The sequence below is a fragment of the Biomphalaria glabrata genome, chromosome 5 (assembly GCF_947242115.1).
Source record: "Biomphalaria glabrata chromosome 5, xgBioGlab47.1, whole genome shotgun sequence".
In the NCBI taxonomy this organism is placed as follows: Eukaryota; Metazoa; Mollusca; class Gastropoda; family Planorbidae; genus Biomphalaria; species Biomphalaria glabrata.
The window spans coordinates 50,920,164-50,938,022 of record NC_074715.1 but is presented as its reverse complement, the minus strand read 5'-3'; the positions used below and the strand labels follow the sequence as shown (position 1 = coordinate 50,938,022).

Here is a 17,859-nt window from a genome sequence, read left to right as displayed (position 1 = left end):
AACATTCACGGTCTATACATTGCTTACATCATGCTTTTTTTTAAAATCATGCTTTTCCATTCCCTCAACCTACTACCACCACAACTTATCTGTTATTAGGCTTTTCAAACTTTAAATTTAACATTTTTGTTCTTCTAGGTCTACTGAATCTTAAAAAATTAATTTTTTTTTGTAAAAAAAAATAGGTGCTGGTTCTCAGTAGTTGTATACATACACCTTTGATTAAGAACTAATAAAAACCACAAGTCTGTGTCCATATCAAAACTAAATAGTACCTTTTATAGTTAATAGTGCAACTAGATGGGGGAACATTGGTTTGGAAACATATTTCTTAAAAAAAATTTGTAATATAAATAATTAGAATGTTCCACTTATTTATAGAATTGTTTTTTTTTTTAAACTAGTGCTTAAGTTCTCATTACCACAAGCACAATTGGAGCTCTTCATAACAAAAGCATCAGCAGGCCATTGATTTAAGTAGATCCATCTATTTTCTTAAATAAGTTAAATTTTGTCCATCAGTCAATTTTTACAAAATAAGACAATTACCGGTATTAAGTTTTTGGATTTTAATTTTCTTCAAAAAAAGAAAAAGCAGGAATAATAGATACAAGAATACATCTGGAATAAACACATTGGAAGTATATAATGTCCCAATCTAGAACAAAACATTCAGCATTCCAAAATGAACAATTCAAAAGATCTTTCAATTAAAGTTAAATAAATAATGAAAAGAAAAAAGGTTGAAAGAACTAATTCACAAGTTAAGTTTAAACTAACAGAATTCATCCAAGAGAATACATTAAATTTAGTTACAAACTTGTATAAGTTGAATTGTGATATTAAGGCAGTCATCAAAAGGTATAATTATATGATATTGTATAGATATAGGCTTTTTTTTTTATACAAATAAAAGTGTATTAAACGCTCAACATGTTTCTTAAGTAATACTGTCTCTAAGATAAAAAAAAAAATGTAAAACATACCAAACGAGAATGGGATTAACATTGTGGGTAAAGTACAAATGACTAGGGCTTAAAGTCAAATTTAATTGGCATCAATGCATTTTAACCCAGTATTTTTTGACATCAAAAAAAGTGCATTCCATAATTTGACAATCATGTTCAAAAAAAAAAATTCAATTGTAACATTTTTTTAAAGTATCAACACAAACACTATCAATTCTGAATTCATTACTTGCCTGATAACTATTCATCTGTTTACATAGAGCATCTTTTTTAAAATTCAAAATGATATTTTTCATTATGAAACTACAGATTGCTTTTTGATGCTAGTCAGGAATCCAGGATTTCACCAACTATTGCTATGGCTTCAATTTCCACATTAGCACCCTGAAAATGGAAATTATAATACAAGTTTTAACAGACATGTAGAGATTAAGCAATCTTACTGTGAAGCAGTGAAAATGAAACAATCAATAGACTAAATCATAATGGCAATGTAGCAGTCAATAAACTTAATCATAATGTTGCTAATCATCACAGGCATTATCCCACTTTCAAACATTTTTACTTTTTCATTGATGCTTGTCATTTTAATTTCTTTCCAAGCAATTAAGATCAAAATCCAGCAGCTCAATAAAATGAAACAAAAAATGGTGTCAGACTTACTTTGGGAAGTGCAGCCACTTGGTAAGCAGCTCGAGCAGGCTTGTTTTTGGGAAAGTCTATATGGAAATAAGTTGTTGTTTTTTTTTAATCATAACAGCTGGTATTTAAAAAAAAATATAAAACATTATTTTTTAAAGTTTTAATAATCTTTTAGATACAAATTTTAAAATATACTGGCATGTGATCAGTTTTAATTAACATCTTTACTAAAGAAATACAGAAAAATACGGGAATATGTGATTTAAAGAGCAAACTAAAGTCTTACATTTAGCATAAACCTCATTCACAGCAGTGAAGTCATTAATACTTTGTAAGAGTACTGTTGTCTTGACAACTGTAAGAGAGATAAATAGACTCCATGAAATGTAAGTTGTTCATTATCTATCTTGACAGCAGCCATGGAAATAAGCATTACATGAAGACGAATGTTAATGTAGTTTTTAAAGTTGTATTATCTATGTTGACAAAAAAAAAAAATTAAATATGCAAAGTGATCCTAGGTAATATTGGATTTATTAAAAATGTGGATCTCCTATAAAACATAAAATTCAGATGACACTTCTAGTTACAAATTAATTTAATTTTTTTTTCTATCCAGTAAATTATTAATTAAAGAAAGTGATACTGGGTAAGCTACCAAAATAGTATCATTTTTGTCAGAAGCTTTCGTGACTTAAGCTTTTTATGCAATGTTGACTATTAATACCTAAAGCTCAATTTCAATTTAATCATCGTTCCCAAACTAAGAGCTATCATTACCTTTCTTTCAGATTCTTTTTAAAATTGTATTATATATTTATAAATATTGTATTCTAAAGTAAAGAAACTAACCATTTTCATAAGAAGTTCCAGCAGCTTCAAGAATAGCACCAAGATTTTTCAATGCCTGCGAGTTAAAAATAGTAAAATGCTGTTTTCTTGTTTTTTGATAAACATATCAAGCAAGATATCAAGCTAGCCAGGAAAACCAGTGACTTAGCAAAATTTAGGTCATTGGTTAATATGCGTGACTAAATGCATGACGCGCAGGACGTAATCATCTTCTTTTTTGAAGAAATGTCTGTATTATATTTAAGACATACTTAGCTTATATGCTATCAGAGGTATCAAGTAATTGCCTAACCTGATCAGCCTCTCCAACGGCTCCTCCAGGTGCAAGCTCCATTGTTTCAGGGATGAAACCTATTTGTCCTGACACATACAATGTGTTGTCAACTTGAACTGCTTGGCTGAAATTTTAAAAAAATTAGTTCCATTTGTTATATTATAAGTCTAAGCCTAAGAGTAGTAAGAGTAAGAGTCTACTGTGTGGACTAGAAATGACTCTAGAGATTAATAGTATTAATAAATTAATAGTAAGTAATAGAGTATAATCTATCATTATTATTATCATAATCAAGTAATATTTAATAATCATGACATTCATGATCATATAATAAATATATAATTGATATCTAAATCTAACTGTATTAGTTACTTATGTCTTACTAGTATAACATTATAATTATAAAAATTTATATTCTAGATCTAGACTAGTCTAGGACTCTACCTAGAGTCTAAGTCTAGATACTAGAAGTAACTAGATAGATTAGATGAAGATGATTTACATTCTACTAAAAAAGACTAAAGTCAAAAGTGTCTAAACCTAGATGTAGATTTGATTATTTTACCTGTATGGACCAACAGCTTTGGGTGCTTTAGGGGTACTTATAATTTTTCTGATAATTTTTGAGGCCATTCTACACTAGATAGATCTATATCTAATAGTTCTATAGATTAGATTCTCTTCTAATATTTTAGATCTGTCTACTCTAGATCTAGAATCTAGACTCTTAGTAGATTATTTGGGTTGATGACGAAGTAAATAACATGTATTTTATAGGTTAGTGAACTTGTGCCAACTCGAAATATTAAAGTACATACAATTTTAATAAATATTAAATTTAAAATTATTTTAAAGGGATCAACATTGTTCTTCATACTCCTATAGTAGATTTAATTAAGAGAAAATAAGATATAATATATAAGTATATGTTTTTTGTTTAATTAATTTTAGATAGTAGATCTATATCTAGTATTTGACTTCCAAATATTAAGTGCTAAAGTAGGTGAATACAGTATAGGCATAATCATATCCGATGTAATTGATCAGCTAAAGCCTAAACTATTGATCTCTAGTGGCTGTACTTACTACTAGATCTATGATCTATATAGTTATATATAGAACTATCTTCTAATCTAGCTCTATGGCACATGGTATCACAGACAATTTGTTCAACGCTGACTGGAAAAGGGGAAAATTTAAACAGCTCACATGACAATGATTATTGCTTCTCTGAAAATGTTAACAAATAGACCTATATTATATGTCTCACATACAAAGGATTCACAAAAATAAATAAACTTAAAAAATAAGATACCTAGAAGTGATTCATCAAAAAGAATAAGTTAATAAAATATTCACATACAAATGTTATGTATACTGTTTTAAAGCTGGTGTTTGGCCTAAGTTCCAGGTGTAATTTTAAAGGGTGATATATTTTTTTAAATGCATGACTTAAGAGATGTAGATCTAGGCTACTTTTCTTGTTTACTTAAACCTTCCATTTCATTGAGGAAAGTGTTGTATGGAGATGATCTGTAGCCTATATGATAGCTGTAACAAGTTACCAAGTGTGAAGTCTGATGAAAAAAATGACTTCTTGTAGATGGCATCATATAGTTATCTTTCAACTTAAGCATTTCAATTTGTGGGTGATATTTTTGTTTCTTCCGAATTTAGTTAAGGCCCAGTTCTGACATATATGTGAGTTTTGGGCTAAAAGTATAGTTCATGAACAGCAATACCAGTACTGCATTAGCTTTCTGTAATTTCAAAATTCTCAGTTTTAAAAGAAGCTACTAAGCTATTTAAATTTCTGTCACTGGGTTAGTCATTGTTGGCTTCTCAAAATGCTCATCTTACTGTAGTTCACCCTTGGAATTTGTTTTTTTTTTTCAAGATTAACTTGCTTCTTATCTTATAAATTACAGACAACCTTAAAAGAAGAATATAATTACCTTCATGTCATGTAAATCACACTCATGTCCAATTGATGTATATACATTCTTTTTTGCTCTGACCAACAATAATAATAATAAGGCCTGTCTTTGTGTCAGAAGATGAATGAGGTGTGCAGTATTTCCCATGTCTATGCAGCCCCAGCTGTGACCTACATAATTTGCTACATCCAGGGCAAGCATAACCATTGGTTATTTGAAAAAAGCAGCTCACTTAAGATTTGCATTTCAAATTTAGTAGTTACAAGTCCAGGTAAATGATGAACTGACCTAACCCTGGTTGAATCGTCAGGTTGTGTGCATGCCATGTGTTATGTCTTCATGTCTCCAGCAAACAAGCTGGCCAATAGTATTACTAATTAGTTTAGATAAGAGTTATGTACTCTTGACAAGATGGGTGCTCCCTGTTTACAGTTACCAAAGATGAGTTAAATACTCTGAAAGACACAAAGATAAAGGCACATTCCTCATCCCATATGCTAGGACAAATTTGTACAAGTGCTCCTTCTTCCCTAGTGCTATTAGAGTATGGAATGGGTTGCCTGAGCTAGCCAGGAAAACCAGTGACTTGGCAGAATTTAAGTCATTGGTTAATATGCATGACTAAAAGAATGACGCATAGGACGTAATCATCTTCTTTTTTGAAGTAACGTCTATAAAACTCTATATTATATAAGATAAGATAAGATAGTGTGATTGGCTACCTTTTTTTTTGTAGGAACGTTACAAGATGTCTTTCTGAACACAATTATTTGTTATGGAGTGCGTAAGTGTTTTCAAAGTGATGATATAGAATGTGTATTTATTGTTAGTTGAAGAGAGAGAGCATTAATTAAATGTTAGTCTTGTTACTCTTGTACAATGATGCAAGATAACCAGCACTGCCATAAGCTGTGTTAAGTACACAAGACAATGCAACAATGCAAGAGTGTATAGACATGTTTTTATTGTTAGATTTGTTTCCAAGTTATTTAATTGCATCTCAAGTTGAATTTGTCTATATTGTAATAAAAGTTATATTTAGCTTTGTTCACAAAGAAGTTATTCAAGTTATTTCAAGTTTTATAAGTTAAAATATAATATGACTACTTCAGTTTAGTTGTCTACCAGCAGTTTAGTGCTACAAGTCAACGACCGCCATCAAAAACATCATTACAAATGTACATGATTTGATTGTATCTCACTATTCAGTATCAATCTGTCCCATGCTCTCTTTATTTTGCATTAATTCTTAGAACCCAGGCCCAGAGTGATATAGTGTAAATGAGTTATACCAAAGACAATAAAGACATTATAAAGATATTGAATATAGTATTAAGTTTAAATACAAAAAAAAATTTGTTACAATTATACAATAAAATAAAATAAAAGATTCAACAAGGACTATAAATAAAATATTCATTGCCATTTTTAATTGTATTCTTCAAGTAACAATTACTTATATGCCTTAACATATAACACATGAAGTCTACAAGCCATTCATGTAATTTTCTAGATTGAAGTTATATACTACAAATATTCATTCATCAATAATTTCTCCAACTATTGCAATGGCTTCAATTTCTACTTTGGCTCCCTGAAAAAACAAAGACACAAAATGTTTAGTAATAGCTACCTCAAAAATTGATAGTGATTTGAATGTATAAAAAGTTAAAAATAAAAACAAAAATCATTTTAATATAGCATTACTTTAATTTGTTACATTAGATTAAATAGGCAATTATGCTGTGTGCATATATTTAAGATATATTAATATATGGCTACGAAATTGAATTTTTCTAAATGGAAAACATTTAGATATGAGTAGGCCTACATTTTATTTTCAAAATATATTCCTCAACATAGCATAACATAATATTGTAAAAAAATTATAAAATAAAATATATATATGTTCTTACCCGTGGAAGAGCAGCAGCTTGATAAGCTGCTCTAGCTGGTTTAATATTGGGAAAGTCTGAAACAATGAAGTAATAGATTAGTAAGAAAAAAAAACCAAAAAACAAAGATGACTAGCTCCATCCTAATACAACCCATGAAGGATACCTTGCTGGTCTTAATCTGGATAAGGGAGTAAACATATGAGATTGCAGGGTTTGTAACCCTCATCATTTTGCTAATGTTCCTTCTTTATGACTGAGCAAGGGGTCAAACTCATACTTGAGTAAAATATAACTAGATTCTAATCATGTTAAAAGGCTGATTAGATTTGAGGAATAAGTTGTGCTAGATTTAGATTGGTTTGCATATAATTGCTATAAAAACTAAAGCCCCACCAATTCAATATGAGTTTAGCCAAAAACGTTCTTCTCAAGAAGGGAACATGACCTGTTCTATTGTGAGATTCCAGAATGCCATATCTTAATCAAACCTACTGACAGTCAAGTCTAATCAAATAGGATGGGAAGTATGGATCACTGGAAGCCTATATATGCAAGTGAGGAAGAGTGGTAAGAAAAAAATAAGAATGTAGGCCAATAGCATTAAGATTCTGAGTCTCTGTCAAACTTTTGAATTTTATGTTTTAAACCTCTTGCAGGGCGACAGGGGATGAAGGGAGTAGAGACCATCATTATGATAGTCTGAAGCACATACCACAGGCCAGGTTGCTATCCTCAATGTAGAAGTTTAAGCAATTATTTATTCTAGACCACACTCATCAAGCAGAACTAATACTGAAAGACAGTGCAATGTCATCTAAATGGCTACGTGGTCTTGTGGTATCAGGTTCATACCATGGGCACTGCCATCCCCCATCGTCCTGGCGAGGTTTGGACTAGGAAGAAACCCAGAAGAAACATCCAAAACATGTAAAATACTTTTTTTTTCAAATAAGTGTTTTAGAAAAAAAAAGGACTAGCCAAAAACAAAAAAAAAAGGCTAAGCTAATTAAGTTTCATTAAAAAAAGGTTGATTCATATAGACTGGTCTAAAAAGGCCTACATATAATCTCATAAAATGTAATTTTTTTTCTGTAATCCTTTATTTTCCACAGCAAATGGTAAATAGCACATTAAATAAATTAAAAAAACAATTTTAATGACATAAAGAAAAGATAAAATGTTTTAAAAAATTACTTGAAAATGAAATATAAGCTTACATCTAGAATACACCTCATTGACTGCAGCAAAGTCATTGATATCTTGCAATAAAACAGTGCATTTCACAACTGGAAGATGTAGAATTGAAATTGAAATAAGAAAATATTAATTACTTTTAAATATGTAATGAAACAAACAATTTTTTAATCCTTATACAAGATATAAGCCTACCTTTTTTTTTTTTTCAAAATGATTTATATAGTTTGTAAAAATTGGATTGTAAACTAAGTAACAAGTAACCTTTATCAAATGAACTCCCAGCAGCTTCTAAAATAGCACCAATGTTTTTCAAAGCCTGAAAATAAAAATAAACAAGATGCCTTTGTGCTTACTTCACCATTAGGTTACAAAAAAAAAATATTTGACACAGAAATCCTCAAAAAGCGTGCCAGCAAAGCATACACACAGCCTTGATCCAAACTAAAAAAAATGGCAGCACACATCTGCACAATGAAGGACCCACATCCCAAAAAGCTTCTTATGGTTAGCTAACAAGAGGCTTTGACGAGAAATTCAAGCTCAAGAAGGTGAACAAAGGAAAGGATATAGGGCAGCATCCTTGAAAGCTTTCAACACAGACTGCCTCTTGGGAGACCAGAGCAAAAGATACTTCAAGGCAAAACACTATAAGTACTGCTGGTTCAAAGAGAGTCTTGGCATGTGTCATCAAAGAAAGTCAAAACAACCCACAAAGGCTCCAGCTGTGTAGCATTCTCAGTAGCAGCCAAACTCTTTGGACTCAGGAGGTACAAAAATGCAGATCAAAGCCCTCAGCTTCTGGGTGATGGAAGAGCTTTTAAAAATCTATGAACTAACTGCTAATCCTGAAAAGCTTAATAGATCTAACCTGGTAGCCTATTAATATTATAATTTCTTAAAAGATATTAAGTCCATTGTAATCAGGTTGCATACAGTACAGTTTAATTCTTGATAATATTCTATTCCAAACATGGTCTTTCCTAGTAGCACTTTAAAATTACCAGTATTTTAAAAAAAGTTACATTGATGTATAATTACCTGCTCAGCTTCAGCAACTACTCCTCCAGAAACTATTGTCTGTGTCTCAGGATTGCCTCCAGTTTGTCCAGAGATATACAGAGTGTTGTTAATTTGAACTCCTTGGCTAAACATACAAAGTATTACAAGTCCAATGAAATTTAAGTTTAGGTAAAATATTGTGCATAACTTCTCCCCTCTACATTTCCTTCATGTTGTAAGTTATTTAACTGCTAAAAGAATTATGGGGCCTATCTCTCCACTATTTTCACCCTATGTCTAGCTTTCTTTTTCACCCATGGCTTTAATGTTGGAAAAATTGTCTAGATACTTTCCCAAAATGTTTACTTTATATGTAGATTGGCATAGCTAGGGATATATGTGGGGGCCCGAGGGGTTTGGCCTCTTTAGGGGCCCATGCATTTTGACATGAGATAATGTACTTAATAAATATACAAGTCTAATGTGTGGAATACATGCAACAATGTCACTATATAATTTATATGATAACGTGAATAGCAAGATTACATTGTTGCCGTAATATTTACTGTAAAAAAAACAACTTCTGACACTTACTTGGGGGGGCCCCCTCAAGAAGGGACTCGGGGGGAGGGGACTTTCAAATTTGGACCCCCCTCTTCTCCTAGCTGAGCCACTGAGATTGCTGTTTCTTAAAAGTGAACCTAAAACTATTCTTCAAACCTTTCTGATTAACAAAAAACAAAACACTTTAGTTAAAACACTTTGGACTAAAAATAGTAGTCTTTTTACTAAAATATAACGCTATTAAAACAAAAACAACACTAACTTTGAATGGATCTAGCCCACTTCTTTTCTATTCTGACCTTATGAATAGGATAATAACAGAACAGAAGTTCTAGGTCAACAAATGTAAATTTTATAACAGTGACCTATACTCAAGTGTTACCAGAGGTCATTGTGATGATAGTGCACAGCTGATTGTAAGGGGACATAACTCAGCTAGTTATGAGAAGGTGACAAATTTAAGAAATTAGAACTAAATCGTTTTTTCTATACCGGTATTTTACAACACAGAAAATTAACGTGCCTAGATTAGCCCCTATGTGAGTTATTAGCCCACCTACCTATACGGTGCTCGAGGTGTCGGGGCTTTAGAAGCTGTTATTACTTTCCTTACAGAGGTAGCTGCCATATTCATCTAGATTTGTATTACAATATGTGTCTGAGAGTCAAGATTTACGTCTGTTGTAAAAAGTGCCCTGGATGTACAATTCAGCAGCCCACATTAGCTATAATATAGAAGTCGTATGTTTAGTTGACATGTGGCTCAAGACCATATGAGGTCAATGGGTCATGTTGAATACGTTAAATTATTATTAGGCCAAGAACGTAGCCTATGTTGTAGGCCTACTATCGTCCAACATGGCTCATTGACTGCTTAGAACAGTTTTTACTAAACACATTTCGTTGATAGGTCGACTTAGTTGCATGGTCGGGGTGTTAACGCTTTGTCGTTTCAATGGTCCAGGATTCCATCAATCTTGCCTGCCTCCCCGAGAGAGGTTTGGGTTAGCTAGGATGTAATAATCTTTAATTCTGAAGGAACACACAACACACGTAAAACAAAAAAGTTGTGAAAAGTTAATTATGAAAAATGGTCGTCATAAATTGTTTGTACTATTCATATAAAACTAAAGATATTCATAATTTATAAAAGGGAGAACATTATACATTAATTGTAAGTCAAAGGGGGGGAAAAAGGAAGGAAATATGGTAGATCTAGGTAGGTATAATTGTATAACGAATCTTTGAGCAGACGGTGTCGCTAGCTTACCCAGAGGCCTACTTACACTTCGGTTTCAGAGTCGATCTTTGGAATAAATCAGGAGTGGAGAATACCTTTTAAAATATACCTGATCCGGAGAGGGACCATGACACATTAAATTAGAATGGCTGCCTGGTCGTGCGGTTTGCGCGCTGGACTGTCGTTCGGATTTATCGATGCTCTCGGGTTCAAACCCTGCCCGCTCCCATCCCCCGTCGTCCTGCGGGAGGTTTGGACTAGGACGTAAACTATCTTCAACTCTGAAGGAACATCCGAAACATGTAAAACATTTTACAAACAAACAAACAAAAAAAAAACACATCATGACATGATTTCCCATTATAACGTAGGTTTATATAAAAATAAAAAATAAGCTCTTGCATAGTTCATCTAGTGATACAATTTGCAAATATCCACTGGTTCACGAGAATAAAAAAAAAAACATGCAATGTATCTAGTAGGCTCAAACAGTCTCAGCAAGTTATACTTGTTAATGAGGTCTGCATTCAAAGAAATGCATGTGATAAAAGTTACATTTTTAAGTTACACAATGCATTTTAAACAAATGTGTTTAAATAAATAACACCGTTTTTAATGCTTCTCAGTATCTTAGTCATTGTTAAACATTCAAAAAGTTTCAATAACATATGTATACAACAGAAAAAAAAGGAAACTTCTGAATTTAAAATATGGAAAGAACTGTATAGGGCCTACAAGTTTTGGAATCATAATAGAAGCCTCGCGTTAATATTAGTTATCAAGATATCTGTTCATCTGAACATTAAAAATAAAATCAAACTTCATTAAATCCTTATCTTCTTATAAGATAAGATAATTTTTATTGATCCAATCAAATGGAAATTCAGTTTGACAACAATTGACAACCTCAGCGTAACTACTGTAACAATAACATTATAGATCCAAATACGAACAGCATTCACACACGAAACACATACACACTCACATCCAGCGCTTTATGAATTAGACTTCTATGAACTTCTCGATGACGACAGATGATCTTGTAACACTCTGACCGACAGTGGGATGAAGGAGTTTTAAATCTTTCTGTTTTAGTTCTAATGGAAAGAAGACGACCACTTCGTTCAGATCTTATGTAATAGTGGTTTAATGGGTGAAGGTTATCTTTAAGAATCGTGAGTGTTTTGGAAAGGCATCTTTCATAGAAAAGCTCTTCAAGAGATGGTAGCTGTTTTCGAGTGATATACGATGCTTTTTAAATTAGTCTATTTAGTCTTTGTGCAAGTGAAGTAGGCTGCTATACCAGCAGGTGATGGCAAAGTTAACTAGACTGCTGATGGTTGCTGTATAAAAAAGTTTGATTATTGTTTTGTCGATCTTAAACTTCCTTAGCTTTCTAAGATAGAAAAGACGTTGGTGAATTTTTGTGTAAAGGTTTTGACAGTGTTCACTCCATTTCAGTTTGTTGTTGATGGTTGTACCTAGATAGGCCTAGGCCTATGTATATTCTTGCACTTGTTCTACGGTTTGGTCTTATATAATACAGACGTCACTTCAAAAAAGAAGATTATGTCCTACGCCTCATGCATCTTATAAACATGTATGTTAACCAATGACTTGTAAAAATTTGTCCTAGCATATGGAACGAGGAATGTGCCTTTATCTCTATATGTCTTTCTGAGCATCGTATTCTATTATGTTTTGTTTTTGTATTTGAAGATTATGGTTCAGTGTTTTTTGTATAACTGCTACTTTACTTTTGAGTCTTCTGTCCTGAAGGCTTTCTAAATTTAGTGATTTTACTTAAAAGTGTTACTCTAGTCAAATGTGAATATCCTAAATGCTGCTGGTAAGGTTATTGGTAAAAAAAAAAAAAAAAAAAAACAACAACATTTGGGCAACTGTTTGAGAAAAACATTCATAAGAAAGCTAAAAGAAAATTTAGAAATGAAGAAGAACCCTGTGGCTTAGGATTTTACTATCACAAAGGAGATACAAGAAATAGATTACAAAGACAGACACAAAAAAAACTTTTTGGTTCCCTTCGCAATCAAATCATTAAATACAATTCAACTATCTGATATTAATCATCTCACCTGTAACTTTTGAGAATCTGGTGTGAGTGTATATTTTCTAGTTATAATGTTTTGTTTGGTGTAATGTACAAATTGTATGACATATTTCCTTAACTATAATAAAGATTATAATTATTATTTATTCGTTTATATTTTGGTGACATAATTTTTATGATCATTGTTGTATAGTTAGTGTATAGTTTATTATTATATTATCTAAAGTATGTATTTGAGTATGTTCAGAATAAACAAATGCAATAGCTCATCAAAAAATATTTGATAGAATGGCTGCCTGGTCGTGTGGTATATGCGCTGTACTGTCGTTCGGACTTCTCAATGGTCCCGGATTCACACCCTGCCCACTGCCATCCCCCATCGTCCTGAAGGAAGTTTGGACTAGGAAGTAAATGATCTTTAACTCTGAAGGAACATCTGAAAAATGTAAAACAAACATTGACATTTCATTTTTACCAACTTAAAAAAAAATTATCTTGATGGTCAGACATCTTATAGAGTCTACAGGATACTGTAACACAGATGTTGAGCTGGTTATCATTGTAAAGATCTTGATGCAGACCAATGATATATGAGGTATAGATGGACCCCCAAATGTAAAGTGTCATGTGAGGCTAGAACTTTCAGTATTACAATATAGCTCGCATAGACGGTATGATTCAATGAGTGAATAACTTGAATGAATAAGATGTTACCTAGGTTGATCATTTTATAGTAGTCTAGTATGAACAAATATACTACAAAGCAACAATGAGTAAATCTTTCAATTTATTTATAAGACTATTTTTCATGTACCGGTACAATATAAAATTTTCTCAATAAAAGTACTTAAACAGTTAAATGCACCAAAGTATAGAACTAGGTAACGGTAACTAAATCTATATCATAAGTAAATGGTCAACAAAGCTTAGACATTATTCCAATATAACACTCAAGAATACATCCCCATCATACAGTACTGACCAGCACCACATCAGCATACCAACTGACCAGACTGACCACTGGATACATTTATTATCCCCCTTGAAAAACCTGTGTTAAAAACACAATTTACAATTAATAAATAAACAAACGCACACACAATCTTACACACCCCTGCTCTTGACAATCATGTAGTAATTCTAGCTTTAAATCTTGTGCTAAAAACAATCTGCATAATGTTGGAGCCTAGATCTGTTGAACAGAATTCACAGTACACAAATCTTATTTAGAAAATTGAATAATTTAATATCACAAACTTGAATAGGCCTCAAATAAATCTTCCAGTATAAGAGCACAAAAACATTGAATGAATAAATTGTAAGTTACAACACTGAAACGAGTATTGAATGAACAACAGACACTTTGTTCTTATCAGGTATACTTATTAAACTGTAATTTTCTACAAAACTTAAATTTACAATCTCAGATAGCAGAAATAACTTTCTATACATAGCTTTCTTGGAACCAAAACATAAGGGAAATAAATTGTACCAGATGCTTAATAATATACCTAATTAGAAAAGTTGGTCTGTCAATTTTCTTTTTGAGCTGTTATGACTTGGAAGTAAAAAAATAAATTTATCAGAATGCCTCACTGAAAGCAGTCAGGGGTGTACTGGAGCATTTAAAAATATAATCAGGTTTATTAATGCAAGAAAAAAGATCATTCCTCACAAAAGTGTATCATTGGCTACATTAATTAATACTATCAATTTTTTTTTTTACCAGGTATAAGATAAATTAAGATAAATAAATTAAGATATTTAGAAACATTTACAAAAAGAAAACAAAGAAATAATACATTAAATACTGGGTATGTCTTTTCTTTATTTCAAGAATTTGCAATGGTATTGTTTTATAACAAACATTTGGAATGATACATTGCCATTTGATATTAAATCTGGAATATGTAACAGTAAATAATTACATTATTTGTAACAAATTGTAAGGGTATTTACTCAAATACAATGTTAATACAAAGAAATATTATTCACACAATAATCAGGGTTCGTAATGATGACCAGACATTTTGGCTTGTGACTACTTGACAAACAGAGAATAGAAAAATCTTAACATAAAAAAAAAACATTCAACTTATTTGCTATTTTCTAGGTTCAACTTAGAAAAGACAGATCTTTATGAGATTAAAAAGAACCAGCTGTTGCCACATTTGATACAGATGAAGCCATCATGAAGTTAAAGCTGCCTTTTAAATTCCAGCATTTTTGAACATACAAAATATTATGCATAAACGTTAACATCCAACATAATCTAAAATATAAAGCTAATAAGAAAAAATGAAAGTACCGGTACAAAGTCTTGGTTGTACATGAACTAAATATTTTGCCAAACTGTATAGTATTCATATGAGTAATACTTTTGAAATGACCAGAATAAAAATAGAAAAATATTAACAATAAAGAAAATAAATGGACTGTTCAGGCATCAACGATTTCCCCAACTATTGCAATGGCTTCAATTTCAACATTTGCACCCTGAAAAGAAATATAAATTGCAAGAACTTATAGCATTACACTTTTTCTTTAAAAAAAATTGTTTAACATTTTAAATTCCCCCTTCTGCGCTCAAAAATAAATAAAAATTGGTACAAATTTTTTAGTCCTTGACTCACCAAAGGTAAAGCAGCAACTTGGTAAGCTGCCCTAGCTGGTTTGACATTTGGAAAGTCTGCAAAAGAAAATGTTATTAAATATAATCACTCAATTTCAAATATATATAAATGTAATTCTGTGCTGGGTACTGCCAATCCGCCCAATATTGCACACTGTTCAACAAAGTAGAAAAACATGCTGTTTAGAGAGAGACAGAAGCTTCCTTCCACCCAAGTAAGAAGAAGAAAAAGAATGGGTTCAGACACTGAACTAGGAGAATGAGACTGACTGTAATTGTTGGGAGGCTATCGTCATGGACCTGGAACAACACTAGGGATTCTGTTTGTGCTATACAGAAGGGTGACTGAAACTGTTGTATGGAAGGGTGACTGAAACATGGACTGGAAGAAGAGACTCGTGAACTAATTAAACTCTGTGGCGAAGGCAAACCCAAGATCTAACAGCAGCTGACAGCCTTTAATACCCCTTGGCCATGACAGCATTTGAAACTGCTTTGACTATTAACTATTAAAGCTGTGATAACAAGTGACAAAATACATGATCTGATCAATTTATATTTAGCTAAACTAGCATAAATAATATGAGATATTTTGGCTAGGTTGCAAAAAAAAAAAAAAAAAATAATAATAATACTGCTTACATTTAGCATACACCTCATTGACAGCAGCAAAATCATTGATATTCTGTAACAGCACTGTGCATTTTACAACTGCAGAAGAAATATGATGCTAAGGTCAACTGGCTGTCTGGCCAAAAGTTAGCAAGATATAATGTGGCCAGCAAAGTTACCAACCACATATACTTTTCAGAACAAATGTCAGGTATACATTAGAGCTGGTTAAGCTGAAGGATGTCCTAATATTCTTTATACAAAACTTTAAAATTGCGCAAAGATGTGTATGAACCATCAATTTATAAACAAAGCATGTAAGCTTTAAGCCACCAAATAAAAAATATTCTAGTCCACTATGTCATAACATAATGAAATATTACTTAAATAATTATCCCAAGAAATATCTTAACACTTAAAAAATATACTAAGTTGTAGAGTACCCAATTTCTAGTTGACCTAATCAAACGCTAGTGCTACTGCTATACTGATACTAACCATTGTCGTATGAAGTACTTGCAGCTTCCAAAATGGCGCCAATATTTTTCAAAGCCTGTAAATAGAAATGTCAACTTTAATATTGTTTTTTTTTTCTAAATAAGCAAGGGGTGGAGAATGAAGAGTCAACAACTACATATCCCATTAATTTTGTGTAGGTTGAAGAGATCCTTCTATACCTGTCACCTATCAAAGGGGGGGTTATCTATGGAACAACAAAATATACCTGTTAGCTTCCTCACCTTACGGTCAATGTAAGTCAACAATCACAAAACAATCTCAGGAATAATTAACTAGTATGCCACCACATGAATTAATGTCTCTTAAAAAAATTAAAGTGTTTCGCTAAATAATCAGAATGTGCAAAGTGTTCCATTAAGGAAAAAGTTTAAGAAACACTGTTCTAAAGAACTATATAATCTTTAAATTACCGAACAATAATCTATCAGTGTTCAAGACATACTGAATAGAACAAAAAAACAATGATAAAGTAACGTACATCTAGTTAATTTGTTTAAATCACTATCGTTAAGAAACATAAATGTTACCTGATCAGCTTCAGCAACAGCACCACCTTGAACAATTTCTTTGGATTCTGGGTTTATGCCAATTTGTCCAGAAACATACAATGTATTATTAACTTGAACTCCCTGGCTATAAGGAAAAAATAATATTAAAATACAGAGAGATCAATCTAGAGCAACGATTGGCAAACTATTCCTCACTGGTCAACTCCAGCCTAGAGAAAAGTTCAGTCACATATATAAAATATTATATAGAAATGTAAAAAAAAAATAATAATGAAACTGAGATGAATATAAAACCAGTTCTTGAAGCAATCAATAAACTTGTGTTTATAGGCCTACTATTCACTATTTCTTTTTATCTTCTTATACATTACAAACATTACTTCAAAAAAGAAGATAATTATGCCCTATGCTTTTCATGTGTTAATCAATGACTTAAACTCTGCCAAGTCGTTGGTTTTCCTGGCTGATTCAGGCAACCCATTCCATTCTCTAATGGCACTAGGGGAGAAGGAGTAGGCCTACTTGTAGGAATTAGTTCTAGCATATGGAATAAGAAATGTGCCTCTATTTTGTGTCTTTATGAGTATTTCATTAGGTTTTGTTTTTCTGTTTGTAAATTAAATTGTGGTTTTATGTATTATAGCTACTTTACTTTTCATTCTTCTGTCCTGAAGTGTCTCTAAGTTTAGTGATTTTACTAAAGATGTTACTCTAATCAAAAAGAATATTTGTTTGTTATAAATCTCACTGCTCTATTTTGTATGTGTACTAGTTTCTTTATGTTTTCTTGAGTTGAGGGATCCCAAAAGAGGATTTCTAATATTAATTGTCCTATGTTTTATGTTCTTGTTTTGTAAAAATTTCTTTTTAAACCCTAATGTTTTGCATGATTTTTTAAATAACTTCACCAATGGGGATTCCAGAACCTTTAATTTATTATTACAC

The 17,859-nt window shown here is 31.7% G+C and overlaps 3 protein-coding genes across 3 annotated transcripts in view; all 3 read right to left on the bottom strand.

The window, feature by feature from the left end:
* Positions 1 to 554: 554 nt before the first annotated feature.
* LOC106052512 (2-iminobutanoate/2-iminopropanoate deaminase-like) lies at positions 555 to 3,441 on the bottom strand. Its single transcript, XM_013207909.2, has 6 exons — positions 3,302 to 3,441; positions 2,755 to 2,860; positions 2,463 to 2,517; positions 1,897 to 1,965; positions 1,632 to 1,687; positions 555 to 1,352 (listed from the first exon to the last, which is right to left on the bottom strand). The coding sequence occupies exons 1-6, from the start codon at positions 3,367 to 3,369 to the stop codon at positions 1,296 to 1,298; spliced, it is 411 nt and encodes a 136-aa protein (XP_013063363.1). The 5' UTR covers positions 3,370 to 3,441; the 3' UTR covers positions 555 to 1,295.
* A 2,640-nt stretch (positions 3,442 to 6,081) lies between these two features.
* LOC106052513 (2-iminobutanoate/2-iminopropanoate deaminase-like) lies at positions 6,082 to 10,125 on the bottom strand. The gene is made up of 6 exons (XM_013207910.2): positions 9,892 to 10,125; positions 8,807 to 8,912; positions 8,030 to 8,084; positions 7,789 to 7,857; positions 6,590 to 6,645; positions 6,082 to 6,267 (listed from the first exon to the last, which is right to left on the bottom strand). Exons 1-6 carry the CDS (start codon positions 9,963 to 9,965, stop codon positions 6,211 to 6,213), a joined length of 417 nt encoding a protein of 138 aa, XP_013063364.2. The 5' UTR covers positions 9,966 to 10,125; the 3' UTR covers positions 6,082 to 6,210.
* A 4,325-nt stretch (positions 10,126 to 14,450) lies between these two features.
* The window catches only part of LOC106067993 (2-iminobutanoate/2-iminopropanoate deaminase-like), a 434,175-nt gene continuing 430,766 nt past the window's right edge, over positions 14,451 to 17,859 (bottom strand). Inside the window, exons 3-7 of the mRNA XM_056030639.1 lie at positions 16,933 to 17,038; positions 16,385 to 16,439; positions 15,917 to 15,985; positions 15,276 to 15,331; positions 14,451 to 15,138 (exon numbers count right to left, since the gene is read on the bottom strand). Coding sequence (XP_055886614.1) covers positions 15,082 to 15,138; positions 15,276 to 15,331; positions 15,917 to 15,985; positions 16,385 to 16,439; positions 16,933 to 17,038 — 343 coding nt within the window. The 3' untranslated portion in view covers positions 14,451 to 15,081. The remainder of the gene's footprint in view (positions 15,139 to 15,275; positions 15,332 to 15,916; positions 15,986 to 16,384; positions 16,440 to 16,932; positions 17,039 to 17,859) is intronic.

What these genes read in the sequence shown, in the direction of transcription:
- LOC106052513 (XM_013207910.2), bottom strand. Translation starts at nt 9,965, where the DNA reads ATGAATATGGCAGCTACCTCTGTAAGGAAAGTAATAACAGCTTCTAAA. An exon ending in ACACCTCGAGCACCGTATAG is followed by an intron (nt 8,913 to 9,891) that starts GTAGGTGGGCTA and finishes TTGTATGTTTAG; the next exon opens with CCAAGGAGTTCAAATTAACA. An exon ending in TGGGAGTTCATTTGATAAAG is followed by an intron (nt 7,858 to 8,029) that starts GTTACTTGTTAC and finishes TACATCTTCCAG; the next exon opens with TTGTGAAATGCACTGTTTTA.
- LOC106052512 (XM_013207909.2), bottom strand. Translation starts at nt 3,369, where the DNA reads ATGGCCTCAAAAATTATCAGAAAAATTATAAGTACCCCTAAAGCACCC. An exon ending in TGGAACTTCTTATGAAAATG is followed by an intron (nt 1,966 to 2,462) that starts GTTAGTTTCTTT and finishes TCTCTCTTACAG; the next exon opens with TTGTCAAGACAACAGTACTC. An exon ending in AAGTGGCTGCACTTCCCAAA is followed by an intron (nt 1,353 to 1,631) that starts GTAAGTCTGACA and finishes TTCCATTTTCAG; the next exon opens with GGTGCTAATGTGGAAATTGA.